This window comes from Oncorhynchus masou, chromosome 5, assembly GCF_036934945.1.
Source record: "Oncorhynchus masou masou isolate Uvic2021 chromosome 5, UVic_Omas_1.1, whole genome shotgun sequence".
NCBI classification, from domain to species: Eukaryota; Metazoa; Chordata; class Actinopteri; order Salmoniformes; family Salmonidae; genus Oncorhynchus; species Oncorhynchus masou.
In genome coordinates this window covers 62708409-62725342 of record NC_088216.1, presented here as the reverse complement: position 1 = coordinate 62725342, position 16934 = coordinate 62708409, and the positions used below count along the sequence as shown (strand labels likewise).

The following is a 16934-nucleotide window of genomic DNA, read 5'->3' as shown; positions in this document are numbered from 1 at the left end:
TTTTGTGTACTTGCGCTTTACTGTCCCCATTTGGGACCACCATTTAAATAGATAGCCCTTGTCACCATCTGTTGCCATGGCCACCGTCCATGCTGTTGCCTAGCAGCTCACCTGAGCGAGAGCCAGGTGAAAGAGCTGGCAGGTGGCCTAGATCACACTGCTGCCTTTTGTTCCTCTCAGAGGACACAGCACCATCACTGTCAATAGACCATCATACTATATGCTTACAGCAAAAAAAGAATGGTAAGTTATGAGCTACCCTTTCCAGAGACAATAACCAATGTACTGTATAAGAATAATGTTGAGCAGGTGACCGCACCCTAGACTGGATTTGGCTAATGATTTCAGTCCTGCTCTGTGTGCAGAGCTGTCCTGTGCTATAAAAATGAGTAACTGCACTGACAAATCTTTTCAAATAAGAAGATAACTTTTCCAATCATCATTCAAGCTATGGACTCAGTGAAACAAGGCAACATGAAGCACTGAAGACCTGAGGAACCAGGTTACCTGGCCTCTGAGTTGCTCAACAGGTAGCCGGGGGGAGAGTCATACTTACAACCAGGAAGGGGAAGGTAATGTATACCTGTCTGTCTGAATAAGTCGCTCTGCTGTGTGTTTGGACTGCAGCCAGCTGTAATGAGGCGCTGCATGAGGGTGTGGGTGGGGGTGATAAAACAGGCCCAACAGCTGAATCAGAGTTCATCTCACACCATTCAACAAACAGAGGACAGAACAAAGGCCCATTCATAAATAAGTCATTTTATTTTTCCCTTTAAAAGACTGATACATTGATCAAATATTCATAATGACTAGTGTATTTATGTTAAATAAACACAGCATCATGTTCTTTACTCCCAGTGCATTTGTTTCACCACAGCAGATGTCAATTATTCTCGATGAACTAGTCTTCATTTGATTTCATTGTTTCCGATAAGACATGGGAATAGGTTAAGATTAAATAACCTATCAGTGTACAATGTAAACAATGTATTATACATTAAATATAAAACGACACGGCCTCTACTCGGTTTGTTTTCCCTTTGAGGGAAAATGTACTTAAGTGACCATTTGACTGTAGAGCTAATCTGATATCCAATTCGACCACCATGATTTATGTCCAGGGTTACTTCGATGCACCTGCTAAATTCACTATGTCATCATTATGATTCTTGAATAATCTATTACAATAAAATCCATATCATTTCCTGGCCGCCAGCAGCCAAAGTCTCTGGACCACACCCACTGCAATCATGTCAGGCAGGAATGCATTAGAACAGGGAAGTCTGTTTCATGTAGGTAAGCCCCACACAGTCAAGCATAATATGTCTATGTTATCAGGTGAGCCCAACGTCTCTGGGGCCACGATCACTTGGTGTAGTCGAAATAATGTCAAATGAAAAGTCCGGTCATTCGGTTTATAATTCTGAAATATGGTAAATGGACTATGGTAAGTGAAGTAGTGGTTTGGATTTTAATCATATTTTCACTGAGGGCGTTTGAAAAATATTTGGCACCGTTTCCATTTTAATTTAGAAGTTTCAATTCAAATTATTTTAGGATTACGGTCCACAAGGTTTTTGGGTATATGTTGATTTGTATTGTCATTGGGAGGTAGTATTGAAGACAATTAGTGACAGACAATGACTCCCAGCTTGACCAGCTACTGAGCTGCCCAAACTGTAAGAAAATCATACATTCACATATGTTCAACAGGCACATTTTTGTGCAACACAAAATGACCTGGACACTGAAAGTAGCATAAGGGTTAGGGAGGATTCTCTTTACGACTGTGTATTTGGCAGCAGTGTTGAAAACAGGAAGAGAACAGTAACAAATATTGTTAACCTAGTTTTCTACGATATGGTAGAAATGTCACAAACTCAGCAGGGAAAACACGAACACAGTTGCACCACGCACACACACGCCTAACACAAAGTACAAACTGCACTAGACATTCCACTGGAGACAGTCATACCATTATTCCACTCTCCCACGGGTACAGAGTGCACATCCAGTGAGGGAAACACAGAATACACTTCCATTCAGAAACATAGTGGCCTGAGTAAGACTGAAATATCAACAAGGCAGGAAACATGTGCATTCCTATATTCATGCTTATACATAATAGGAGTTTAAATGGGGATGTGGGTGGAGAATCCTTCATAAAGTGTTTCAATACATTGGCCTCTTCTTTAGACTTCATATATGCAATAGGAGATTATGATTGCTTTACTGACCCTTTGTCCCCAAGTTGAGACACAAAAGCAATATCAAAAACACAACATACAACTCACAAAACATCCTATACATGACACACACCACTGAGAACTTGAGGCAGCTTATACGCTAACTGCACCACTATCAGAAAAACATTTACATATACTCAATGTACTAAAATATTAAATCATAAAAAAAATTCAAAATTGTTACATATTACCCACACTCAATAGTTAGAACACATTTAGATCATGCATCTTTGTTGTAGTTGCAGTTCCTAAAGTCCCAGTAACTGTAAATGGTACGTCAAATAGCCATATGTTTTTAGAGTCGCAAGGTAAAAACTACCGAAGTCGTCAGTGTTAAAGCAGCAGTAAGTGTTTGAAAGCCTCAGCGTCCTGAGGCACTGTGTCCCCAGTGGTTGATTGCGCGTGTCCACTGGAGTCCTTCCCTAATTTGTCTCCTCCGGGTCAAACTATATCCACCTGTACTTTCCTCTTGGTCTGACAATCCCATTCTGGGTCTGAAGCCCCCCTATTGCGACCTGCTGGGCAGTCCACATCCTGGAGTATCTTCTCCGGGTAAGGTTTGTCCAGGTTGGCCGGCCTCTGTGGGAGCAGGAAGTAGTGTGTGGTGCTGGCCTTCCTGCCGTTCTCCATGACAGGCAGGATGCAAGGAGACCCCTCACTGTTCTGCCTCTGTAAACCCCAGCTCACGTACTTAGGGTCTGGGGCAAAGCTCTGTGTGGGGGGCATAACACCGTTAAGGTACGAGGGGAGGCTCTTGGGGCTGGGGGTACGGGAGCTGCCTTGAGACAAGAAAGGGTCCCTGGGGGCACCTTGGGGGGCTTGTCCTCATCACTATATGCCCCAGAGGACACCTCGGCTGACCAGCGGCGGTAGTCTGCAGTCTTGATGGGCCGTGGGGGGATGGGCACGCGGGGGGGCACCATTGGTTTGTCCATGCCCTGAGTGTGGCGGTGGTGACAGGGCAGGCGCAGCGACGTGGGCTTGTTGAAGGAGCCAGCAGGGCCAGAGTGAGAGCGCCGCAGCTTCCTCTGGGCTCGGTCCTGCTGTCTGGGACACACTGGCTGCTGCTCTGCTTGCTCCCGCACCTCCTGCTCCAACCTCTGTTGCTGTTCCTGCTGCTCGTGCTGTTGCCGCTGTTGTTCCTGTACCCGCTGTTCCTGTACCCGCTGCTGCTCCTTCTGTTCCTGTTGTCTCTGCTGCCCCGCAGGTCCCTCAAAGTAGGCATAGTTAATCTGCCCACAGCCCCTGAAGCTCCTGCGGCTGGGGGCTCCATAGCGAAAGGCAGAGGGTTTGGGGTGACACTGCTCAGGCACCAAGCAGCGTCGGTCATCTGAACTGGTGAAGAACTCCACCTCATTGTCCATGGCCTGGTCAGGGGAAAGGTCTGCCCGCCCAGGGAGAGGCGGCAGGGGTTTGGCCCCCCGGCTAGGTGTGTTGGGGGGACTGCAGTGTTCGTACACAGACAACCTCTGGAAGGAAGGGACCACCTGGTCATCCTCAGCAGGGCTAGGGGTGGAGGGCTCAGTGCTGGATGACAGGGACAGATGAGTGGGACGGGATTTCTTTGGGGGTAACCACTGTGCACCAGGGCTATGTTTCTGTCCTGCAGGGAGAAGGTGGTTAGAAAAGCAATTCAAGCAAAATATTGGCATTTTGTAACTACCAGGGAAAGTTACAACCATAGTGCACCACTAATTCACTTTAGCCAGGCTCCTAGCAGTGTCCCTAGGTTAAAAGGTTCCTGGAAGTGTGGAGGTCAGAGAGACACACACCTTAATTACTTGAAAGCACCTCTCCTCTCATCATTTTGTTCAAATCAAAGTTTATTGGTCACATGCACACGGTACAGTGAAATACTTACTTGCTAACGCTCCTCAACAATGCAGTACAATAACAGTCAAGAATCAAATGCCAAATACAAAAGTAATACAAGTACAAGTAGTAATAAAAAGTAAAAGAGTAATAACAACTAGCATAAGTAGCATGTACATAATATACAGTATGATTGGTTAAACATTCCCCAGGATAAACTTCAAGCAGATCCTGGGTAGCCAGCATTCTGACTCTCTATTCTTATAGAAACAAGAACCTCCCAGTAAACATCAACCAGTTGGCTCAGAGACATGGTATTAAATCCTTCCTTGTAAGGCTGTGTATAAGGCTGAGGGCAAAAGGAAGGATTGTGGGTGTAAGTGGTGGTTGGTAACATAGAATCTACAATGGTTGGGTCCAGTACTTACTCTCAGAATTGAGCGATGGTGGCACCTGCTGCTGAAATCGAAAGTTGTATTCTGTTGGTGCTGGATCCATACTGAAGTACAAGCTGTAAAAAGGTATGATGCACATAGTTGAGTAATTGTCCCAGATACTGTACATGTAGTTATAGCAATTCCAACCATCCCTGCAGGAATACACTTAGTAAAATATAGATGCGGTTAAGGGAACACAGACCGCTTTATTGACCAGATTGGCGCACATTTTACAAATCTGACCTAACAAAGTGGATATTCGTATTGTAATAGGCCCACAATGTTACTTAAGTCCAATGTTGATATATTTGCCTGTTTCACTGCATAACATTTAGAAGTTGTCCCTTTTCAGGTTTAGAAGAAGTGACTGCTAAATGCTAACTCCCGTTTGTAAAGCTGGTTAGCATACAGAAATTGGTGGTGGTAGTCAAAATAGTTTCTAAGAGTAATGCAGTTGATTGGTGAAGATGACATGAACATGTGTTGGGGTTAACATTCAAACAAGTATTATACTCTGTTTACGTCAACGTAGTGTGAAATACTACGTTACAAACAATAGCCTAAATGTAGATTTGGGATCTTTCCCAACAGCCCTTTTCCATGGCAATTATGTTTTGGTTGAGTTCTATTGACTTCTTTAAGGCATCTATGAACTAATAAACCATGTTCTTCTTGTAACCGAGGACTCACGTGGGGACTTACTTGTCCAGCTCATGGCGGTGGCTCCATGAGGGCTTGGCTTCAGCCATGCTGAGACAGTGACTGGTCCGCAGGAAGGGGCTGTCTGCAGGTAAACAGATCTCCTGGGCAGTCAGGCCCGCTGTGCACATGCTCCAGGCACAATCGGGTCGCATCAAAGCCAGGAAACACTTGGCTCGCCCAGCTGGCAGCTACTGCTAGACCTGTAACACAGACAAGAGGCAGGAACATGAGTGAAAGTGAAGGGGACCCAAGGCAGGAGCCAGTAATAAAAGCACAATTAGATATCATCTTTATTATGTTCATTGACACATTTCCACCAGCATGAGACAATCCTCTGCGGTTGTATTTTACAGTCAATATCAGAACAGCTCTAGTTAAAAGCTTTCTTCAAGTGTCAGAAAAAAGGAAACCCAGTTTAAAAGCAAAACATGTGCTGTTTTATAATCATCTCATGTTATCGTTCACACTATTCCATGAGGCTGATTTTACATTTTAAAGCAAATGTTCTGCTATTGTACATATTTTGCCATAATATGCTATCTGGGGGCCTCCCAACATCATGGCTGACTTTTTAACCAAACCAATGACAGTGTCTTTTTACAACAGCAGAGTGTTGATTGAGTCCCAACAGACAGGTAGCTCTGACTGCAAGAGATCTCTTTTAAATTAGACTGTTCCTGTAAACAGAGATAAGCCTGGTGTTGCAAGCACTCCCCATGTCAGATGACCTGGATGTTCGAGTCATGTCAAATGTGTGTCAGGGCTGACTAAACAATGCAAGCAAGATTCAGAGGGAGGAAATCAAGTCATATGCAGAACAAAGTGTAAACAAATAACACCAGCACATTATTAGCTAAATGTTCCAATGTATTCAGTCTTCAGGAGAACATTCATCCCAGGTCAGACGAGAAATGGCCAGTAACTGTCATTCCTTCACGACACATTGATGTTTTAGGTCTGTAGTGGGCAGTAATATTTGATAAGTATGATATTATACATTGTAAATACACCGCACGTGATTTGAATAAGATTAAGCAGTTTGCCTATTAAAATGTTTATCTGACTCCATTAAGATAATTAGCAATATGCAAGAGTTACAGTAATAGGCAATGAAGAGATGTCTGAGAATGGAATTCTAAATAAAAGTTATTTAGTAAAATGAATGTATTGACAAAAGCCATAAAGCGTAAGTTATAAAGCACTAACAAGCGTTACAACGCATTATACCACAGCATTGTTGAATACTCATTTCTGATTGTTAGAAGGGCATTCTAGAATGGACATTAAAACCAGTTAACGGCACAGTTGGAAAAAAATGTCGGGACACCTTGCAATCATGACGCAATAAACACCTACACATGCAGACTGTACTTGCTACAAAGTTACAGAAAGCTAAACGAACCACACAAACTGAAATTGGATACATTTGAAACGCAGGTCTAACGAGGAAAGAAATGCAGCTAGCTAGCATTTATTAGTGCAGAGACATTTTTGTCTGATGACCTAACTTGGTGAACATGAATTTCTCTGGTCCCTACTGTTGCAGTCATGACACAAGTGGCACTATGCTGTAAAATACTCCCACGTTCCTAGTTTGACCAGCTGTTTTCAGCAACTTAGATTTTTCCGTTTGTTTATTATATTGATAGGTTTGCTAGCAACAAACTATTTAGCTAGCTTCTGGCTGCAGAGTTCATGACTGTGTTAGCCGTAGCTAGCTGGCTAGTTTGTCAGCTAGCAAGCAAAGAATAAGAACGTTGCCAGCGAGCATGTCAATGGAACATAAAGAACGAACGACTGGCAACCAAAAGATGATAAAGTATGAATTTGCATATATAAATTAAATTATGTTTTATTTATACCGGTAAATGTGATTATAGTATTGTTTTCTTTGGCAACTGTGGGATAAGCGGGCTGAACAGCTTAAACAAACACAACGGAATAAACTGCAGTTATTCTGGCTGCAGAGGTTGTGACTGTATAGCCGTAACTAGTTGGTTACTAACAGCAAGCAAGGAATAAGAACATTGCCATGTCAACAGAACAAAGAACTGGGCCGCATCCATCAATATCAAACTCGTCGAACCAACGACTGGGTTGCATCTCGAGCAACCAAAAGATGAGAAAGTATGAATTTGCTTTATGAAAATATCAACGAAAAAGGTATTCCTACTGGTAAATGAGTGCTTTCTTTGGCAACTGTGGTATAAACACCACCGTTCTGTACATGGCCTTGGAAAAATGAACTCCGCTGCATTGTACATTATTTCCAAGGTAATGTACAGAACATTGGCATTTATCCCTTACTTATACTAAGCATGGTTAGGGAGAGCGCGTGGTCAGAGAGAGACAAAGAAACCATGGCGTGTGCCGTGGCCCATAGCTCATGAGAGGGAGAGATAAAGAGTGGAAGTATCTCACCACAGCAAGTCAGGAACATAAGAGGAAGAACAATTAATCGAATACCCTTTTATAAGCATCTGAGTTGTTTGGATTCAAAATGAGCTGTTGACCAATAGTATTACTGTAAAGTTATCCTCCAATCAGATATCAGACCCACATGATGGAATCACAACAGAACCTCTGCTTCTCAGAGGTGTGACAATGGGGGTTGGCAAGATCAACACAGAAAATGCAGAATTCCTGAGAAGACAATAAAACCTGCATAGAGTGTTGCTAAAAGGAGTCACTTTGGGGGCTGGGCTGCCCTACATACAGACCAAATGTATTCTGGGGACATGTCCTTTAATTAGGAACCTGCGACCAGAAAGAGAGGGGAATGAGTGCATCACACAACAGCCACTGACTTCCTTTGGGTAGAGTGGCTAGACCTAATCTGGGTGACGAAGGGTCATCTCTGCTCAACTGATAGAGACCATAACTTCACAGAAGTCTATGCCATTTACAGCTGATCATATGGAGGAATGGTTCAGGCAATGCGTGTTGTGGTTTGCATGTACAATACATTCATGGCCAGAACAATATCTATCTATTGTCAACCATCCATCAAGTAGTAAGAACACATCCATGATCTTTTAAGAACTCAGCAGTTCTAGAGAAAGGACAGATTGATGTGCTGCCCAGACAGCTGGTCATTCGGAAACAAAGCTCTGGAACAGCCCAGGACATCAGCTCAGGCCAAATTGCCCAGAATGGCATCTCTCCCATCCCTTGCCCAGGATTCAGTTCAGAGGGGATAGTACGCAACTTGATCCTTGATAATGAACCCTGAGAGGCTCGCACTTCCTCTGGCAACAGGTGCAAAAACAGTTCATCCTGGCACTGGTTAACCATAGTTTACATTTAGTTTATTTAGAGGCATAAAATAAAGAGAGCCCACACATTCATAAGCTTCACCATGTACCTTTATTCACACAAAAATAATGTTTGGGTCCTGCAAGAACCTTCGTTAGATCACTTCAACGTTGTTTGTTTGTGTAAAGGTACGTGGTGGAGCACAGTCGTCCATTTATTTTATACCAACCTTTTTCGGCCCTGCACTCCACTTAGGGATGTGCGTTTGATCACAGTTTACTAGTATATTTAGAGGCAACACCAGGATTAAACAAATGTGGTAGTCATGGAGAAATAATGAATGGGAACATTGCAGGCAAATTATTTCAAAGAGCAGAGGATTTTGTTGTTGTGGGAAGACAAGCGGTGTGGTAAACACTTGTGATGATGATCACCAGCTCTATTTGACATCCATAGCGTACTATCAAAAGATTAATACACAGGCCTATTCGAGCACAGCACAGTCACTCCAGGCAGGGGGAAGGGTTTTACACACCATGTATGCTACACACTAACATGAGAACTTTGTGCACATCTGATAAATCACACATTTTCCCTACAGTGCACTACTTTCGGCCACAGCCCTATATGGTGACATTTCGGGACATAACCTTACTATACACAGCGACATTAGGCACAGAAAAACATAGAAAGAAGAGGTTCACACCCCACTTACGACACCCATGCAGCGGTTTCCCGAGCAACCATACCCGCTCTACCTGTGCTGCAGGCAAACAGTGCACACACCCCCTTGCTTCACAAGATTGAGTGTTCGAGTTTACAAGTATGTGGCTCACTCCATAATATACGTTTTTCCCAATTTCAAGTAACTGATGAAAAGGATCCATCACTTCTTGACATCGTCAGTAAGCCTGGGGATTGCCAGGGACCTCACGATATTATCGTGATACTTAGCTGCCGATATGATAGGTATAGTGATTTTATTGGTTTCGCGATTCTGTATGAATGCTATTCCATACTGTGATTATTGCGATTCGATGTTCCAAACATATTGCTCACTATATGTCTGCTGCACATGGACAAGAGAGCCATGAGAAAACGAGTTTTGATCCGTCACGGAAATAAAAGTGCTGAAAACATATTGGCTCAAGATTTTAAGAGATGGAGAGCAAGCTAAAGGAAAAAAAAAATACTGCAGTTTTGGTGCAGGTACAGCAGACTAGCGCAAAAATAACTGTGATATCGTTCAAATAATATTGCGATACATATCGTCAAATAATATACCGATATGCAACTATCAACTTTTCACCCCAAATCAATACAGTTATATTTCGGTATTGTATTTACATTCACATGGCATGGGTTCTATACTTAATTCCAGTATGTGACTGATTTGGTCTCGATAAAGAACCAAATCGCAGTCACATACTAGAATTAAAAGCGCAGACCTAATTTTAGCTGTACGGGGAGAACAAGTTGTTCCAACCTTGAATAGATTAACATATTGTATAGTAGTGTATTGTTTCGTATGAAAAGGCATAGCAGTATAATAAAGATATTATAACGGAGGGATACAATGTATGATACAATGTACCGGCTGAGATAAGAGATTGCATCAATCACTGCTGCCGTCATCAACACGTATGCACACACACACAAACACACACAAATAAATAAATACACATGTCACTGCAAACCAAGATCTTTTCAGAGCTCACCTTACAACCTCGCAGTTTTCCTCAACTGTTACGTAGAAACGTTAAGAATCCTCTTCTGGCGACAGTTCTACTTCTCGTGTTTTGCGGTAGACGTTAGTATAGCCCAATTTACAAGCTTCAGTCTGCTATTGTACTGAGGAGAGATAAAGGACAACGCATTTGGTACAGTAACTATTCTTTATGTTCTGAGAGACTACTCAATAATACTATTGTTGTGAGTGATGTTCTTTTAAGCTCCACCACGCTACAAGAATATACTCTGGCTCCGCCTTTCACTCAACTCTTAAAGACATAGCTTTCCATTTAACGGCCTGCACACACAACACCTGCATAGTCGACTACTGATGAAGATTTTATGTTTCACTTAACATGAATAATGTATATGCATACCTAAAGTGATTTATGCGGATATATGTGTTTTGCAGGCTTCACTAAGAATGATACATTTACAGATATTTTGTGTAATTAATAGTTGGTACACATTGGTAAAAATTGTGTGATTGATTTTTTATTTAACTAGACAAGTCAGTTAAGAACAAATTCTTCTTTTCAATAACGGCCTAGGAACAGTGGGTTAATTGCCTTGTCAGCTCATGGATTCGTGCTTGCAACCTTTCGGTTACTAGTCCAACACTCTAACCACTAGGCTACCTGCCACATCTTTACTGTACAGTAGGCTACAGTGGCCTTCAAACTGAACTCTGAACCTCAAAGCCAGTTCCAGTGCATGTTTTCATTGTTCCCCTCTAATCAGAGCCGGAATTAGACCTGGAACACCAGGTGGGTGTAATTAATGATCAGGTAAAACAGAAACCCAGCAGGTTCCGGACCTCATAGGGTAAGAGTTGAAAATCCCTGGGCTACACTATCATCTGACATAACAAAAGTCGGTTTTATCTACATTCCTTGAGTGTTGTACATTGTATTGTGTGTTGCAGTATTTGAGGTTTTACAGATTATGCTGGGAGTAAGTGTTTAGAGTGCTTATCAAAAACAAATAAATACAGCACAAATTGTAGCGGGAGAGGGGTATACATATTGTACGCTATAAGTTGGCTAAATTGCATTTTGCATTACAGAATGAAGATAAGGATCATTTTTGTTAGCAACTCAGGTAGGGATTAAATGAGCTATTCTGTGCTCATGGCTTTGTGTGACGCCACACTGGCTGATCCCTGGCAGTCCCTGGGCAGACAGAGGTTGTTTGAGGACCCAGACTGAATCTTAACCTGTCTGAACACAACTGCATAGCACAGAGAATACAACACACAACACACACATACACATACCTCTGTCAGTCTTATTCTGGATGTACCATTGACTCTATCAACACTCTGTTTGTAGCTGTGCTTTATCGTTTCTAGCTAGACTCAGTGGAACAAAGACAAAATGAATGTAAAACTCTCACACACAAAGCTGAGGGGAGACAGAGAGAAGTAGAGAGGAGGAGTAGGTTTAGGTAATACGGATGTCTCAAGTGGAGATAAGGAGGTAGGCACAGGGTCGTTCCATGTTGATTTCAGCAAACCAGTACACCCACCATTTCAGATCGTTCTGAAAATGTTCTTGTAGTTAGAAACAGATAAGATAAGCATTCCGGAAGCATTAGTTGGTTGAAATTGAATTTGATCTCTGAGAAATTAAGCTACTTGATTGCACCCAAATGTATAGGAGTCATATACTATTAAATAATTATAGTACTCAACATCTGATTTGGGCCAAACTTTTTCCTAACAATGAGTAAGACATGAGGAATCCGAATAAGCGGTCAAAAGCCATCCAAGGACCCCCCACACCCTACGCCAATCCCACCCAACAAGTATATACAGTAGTATTAGTTCTTTATGTTTGACAAGTAGCATGGAAATGCGGCTCAGAGTATTGTTTCTTCATCCTATGTATTGTATTCTCAGTGCATTTGGTGATGGTTTTTGCCCCAGTTCAGAGAAATTAGTAATTGAAGTGGTTGAGTTTATGTCCCATCCTAGATCCTTATATTACCAGGTTTGACAACTAGATGGTGCTGTTCCTGCTATCCATACTACTTCTCAAACATAGAGAAGTGAAACTGAATACTAATTGTTGGGGTGGAATTGCCATAGGGTGGGTGGGTGGGGGTGGGGGTGGGGGTGGGGGTGGGGGGGTCCGTGGGTGGCTTTTGACTATTTCTTTGGATTCCTCATGTCATTTTTTTTGGGTCCAAACCGGGTCTTAGGCACTATATTTATTCAATATTATATGAGTCCTGCAATCAATTAGCTTAATTTCTCAGAGATTCAATTATATTTCAATAAACTAATGTTGCAAGAATGCTAATCTTATCTATTTTGAACAACAGAAACAATTTCAGAAAAATATGAGATGGTGGGTGTTGAAATCCTCTTTGTTGAGCTTTTTGAGGTGGATCGACCCAGCAGCAAACACACAGAGAAACACTCACTTATCTCCGCAGTATATTATCCTGTATGGTAACTGAATGGAGTCCACGTCGTCTGACTGTTGCTTCTTATCTGATGCCTGTGGACATTTCTGTTTACCTGGGACCTGCTCTGTGTTTGTCAGAATATTGACTGGGCAGCTCCGATGATGAAACAACAGAAATGTCCTTTATAGACTTTACTCTGGTCATAATGTCCCATACCAGTCACTCAAGTCTGACACTATAGCGTCAAATTAGATGTGAATGAATTATAATGAACTTGTTCCACTGTACTGAGAAATAAAATTACTTTATTACACCGTTTATATATTACACATTTGCTACACTGTATCAAAACCCTTCAACAGATGTCTATTTAGCATTACCTAAATGGGTGAGTCACTCTCTGTCTGCTTGAATATCTGCTGGAACAACTCCGGCCATTATTAACTTTGTGTGTGTCCATTCAACCTACACTATATATACAAGGGTATGTGGACACCCCTTCAAATTAGTGGATTCGGCTATTTCAGCCACATCCATTGCTGACAGGTGTACAAAATCGAGCACACAGCCATGCAATCTCCATAGACAAACATTGGCAGTAAAATGGCCTTACTGAAGAGCTCAGTGACTTTCAACGTGGCACTTTATAGGATGCCACCTTTCCAACAAGTCAGTTTGTCAAATTTCTGCCCTGTTAGAGCTGTCCTGGTCAACTGTAAGTGCTGTTATTGTGAGGTGGAAATGTCTAGGAGCAACAAAGGCTCACCCGCAAAGTGACAAGCCACACAAGCTCACAGAACGGGACCGTCGAGTGCTGAAGCGCGTAGCGCATAAAAATCATCTATATTCACTTGCAACACTGACTATCGAGTTCCAAACGACCTCTGTCAACTGTTTGCCGGGAGCTTCATGAAATGGGTTTCATTGGCCGACCAGCCGTACACAAGGCTAAGATCACCATGTGCAGTGTCAAGCGTCAGCTGGAGTGGTGTAAAGCTCGCCGCCATTGGACTCTGGAGCAGTCGAAACCCGTTTTCTGGAGTGATGAATCACGCTTCACCATCTGGCAGTCCGACGGACAAATCTGGGTTTGGTGGATGCCAGGAGAACCTGTCCCAATGCATAGTGCCAAATGTACATTTTGGTGGAGGAGAAAAAATGTTCTCGGGCTGTTTTTCATGGTTCGGAATAGGCCCCTTAGTTACAGTGAAGGGAAATATTAATGCTACAGCATACAATGACATTCTAGACGATTCTGTGCTTCCAACTTTGTGGCAACAGTTTGGGGAATGCCCTTTCCTGTTTCAGCATGACAATGCCCCCGTGCACAAAGCGAGGTCCATACAGAAATGGTTAGTTGAGATCGGTGTGGAAGAACTTGACTGGCCTGCATACAGCCCTGACCTCAACCCTATCAAACACCTTTGGGATGAATTGGAACAATGACTGCGAGCCAGGCCTAATCACCCAACATCAGTGCCCGAACTCACTAATGCTCTTTTGGCTGAATGGAATCAAGTCCTCGCAGCAACATCTCAACATCTAGTGGAAAACCTTCCCAGAAGACTGGAGGCTGTTAGAGCAGCAAACTCCATATTAAAGCTCATGATTTTGGAATGAGATGTTCGACGAGCAGATGTCCACATACTCACGTAGTGTAACTAGGCTAAACAAACTAGCTACAACCATGCATGCTAACCAAACACAGTCATGCAATGTCTACAAACAAGTGCATTGTTAAATTAATAGAGGCAGAAACTGGAGGTAAGTGGAGGGAACAAAGTGTGCGTATTGCTTGACTTGGTAAATCTCCATAGCCAGCCTTGGCCCCCGGACTTAACAGGCTTATCATTAGATATTTAGCCGTGGATGGACCAGGCTCTCTCTAATCCCCCTTTATAATTTCAAGGACATTTTTAAAATTCCTTTAGGCCAGTTGTTGCCTGCAGGAGAATGGTGGGGTTGTGAGATCAGATTACTGGGTGTTTGTGGATATATGAAGGTGAGCTTGAGAGCTGTGTGTTGCATATGATTTCTGTGTAACTGCATAAAATCAAGTCTGCACAGTAAATACATATTGCTTTGTTTACTTTGACAGCTTTTTTTGGCATTACCTACTTACAGTGATTTCATATGGAATATCCTTTAGGGGTTCTTCAAATTGAAACTGTGGGGGAACCCCCATAAGTTCTTTGAAGAACCCTTTTGATGGATCCTCTAATAACATTTTGATGGACCCCCCCAGTATTATTATTAATAATACGCATAACAATAACACAATATTTTAGAAAAAAAAGAAAAGATTTTAGTGACAAAGCAGAATAAAAAAATCCAAATATGAGGTAGACTCCCAGCAGAGCCCCAAGTCCAAAGGGTATATCCTCTGGCGTGTTGATGTTAAAGTGTTGATGTTCTCCGTATCCATAGCCAGAATGATTTTGCAGTGCATGGTGATCAAACAGGTTTCCTGTTATATTGATCAGATGTGTAAAGAGGGTGAAGTATGTGGATCCACAAAATAGTAATTATACAGATGATTAACAAAACATGCACACGACAGTATTCATATCTTGGTTTTTGTGGTAAATGATAATAGAACAAAAAGTTTTGATAATGGTTTTCATATACATACCTTATCCATAATGTAGAGGCCTATGGGATATTCATTGAAGAAATAAGGGAGGAGGATGGGACATGTGATCTGCATAACATACCAACACCAATTGACATACCTCTTCCTCTGTATACCTGCAGACACAGACACAAAAAGTGAGCAGTTCAGTCATCTGCACCCAATACAGCTAGCCTTCAACATATTCTCAGTTTACATATTCTTACCTCTGTTGATTGATATCCATCAAATTGTGTCCATTTTCTGTTTTTGAAAGATGTGCACAAATATCAAAAGATAGATGGTATCACCATGAAACAATATCAATTTAGATCATACAAAGGGACGAACCTTAAATGTTTTATTATTTTACCGGGTAAGTTGACTGAGAACACGTTCTCATTTACAGCAATGACCTGGGGAATAGTTACAGGGGAGAGGAGGGGGATATGAATGAGCCAATGTAAGCTGGGGATGATTAGGTGACCATGATGGCCTGAGGGACAGCTTGGGAATTTAGCCAGGACACCAGGGTTAACACACCTACGATAAGTGCCATGGGATCTTTAATGAACTCAGAGAGTCAGGACACCCGTTTAACTTCCTATCCGAAAGGCAGCACCCTACACATGGCAGTTTCCCCAATCACTGCCCTGGGGCATTGGGATGTTTATTTTTAGACCAGTTGGAGTAGGAGTGCTCTCCAACACCACTTCCAGCAACATCTGGTCAGGGACTGACCAGGACCAACCCTGCTTAGCTTCAGAAGCAAGCCAGCAGTGGGATGCAGGGTGGTATGCTGCTAGCCATTAAATTGAGGAGACTTTTACATTTTTCATTTAAGTGCCTGCACCTGCTGTCCTTACACATTCAAATCCAAATGTTTCAGATGGACAGTTAGGTTCCTGCAGGAACCCCACCAACTAAGGAGGTTCCTCGATGAACCCCACCACCTATGGGGTTATTGGAAGAACCTTTTGGGCACAATTTTCAGTGCCAAGAACCCTAAGGTTCTTCAAAGAACATTGAGGAGCTTAGAATAACCCTTGTTGAACCCCTCGTTTTTAGAGTGTAGAGAAGAAGCATAGAAATGTGTAAGAGAATGAAATGAAAAAAGACTAGATTGGGCAGATAAATTGAATGGATAGGATTAACTGGAGAACTTTGTGTGTTAAGTATTACCCCATGCCTCTGCCCCTCTCTTTTCCCCCTCCCATAACAAAGCAGCCCTCTTCACTCTGGTGCCTGCGTGATGTCACCACACAGGAAGTTCCTTATAAAGTCAGTCAGGCAGACAGGCAGGCAGCACAGAGAAGAGAGGGCTTGGGACAGTATATAAAATAAGTACTGAAACATCTACTGGCACTCAACAGGTCCTACATACAGACACAGCACTCCTCTGCCAGATACCTTTTCTACAAGATGAAATACGTCATATAGCATTTGATGGTTTAGGTTAAATCCCCTGCCATATCCTCCCCAATAATGCCAGAACTCACAGCTTCCTACTTTCCTTTGAACCTGAGGGAATTTCCCAATATGGTTCACCCTTTCCAACACCAGGATATTCATGTGAAATGACGTTACATTCTCACAGCTGATTATAATAGCTTTCTCTCCAGCAGGAAGGGTGGGGTGTGTTTGATAGAAAAGAAGGAGGCAACATCATAGCTGGAAATGACTCATCCACTATCGAGGTCATCAGATTGATGACCTCTAGCTGTTGAG

The 16934-nt window shown here is 42.5% G+C and overlaps 1 protein-coding gene across 1 annotated transcript; it reads right to left on the bottom strand.

Annotated features, from left to right (window-relative positions):
* Positions 1 to 743: 743 nt before the first annotated feature.
* LOC135540058 (ERBB receptor feedback inhibitor 1-like) lies at positions 744 to 10397 on the bottom strand. The gene is given in 5 exon segments (XM_064966383.1): positions 744 to 3046; positions 3049 to 3849; positions 4487 to 4569; positions 5198 to 5397; positions 10171 to 10397. Coding segments are annotated over 4 exon segments (1395 nt in total). The 5' UTR covers positions 5350 to 5397; positions 10171 to 10397; the 3' UTR covers positions 744 to 2687.
* Positions 10398 to 16934: the final 6537 nt, after the last annotated feature.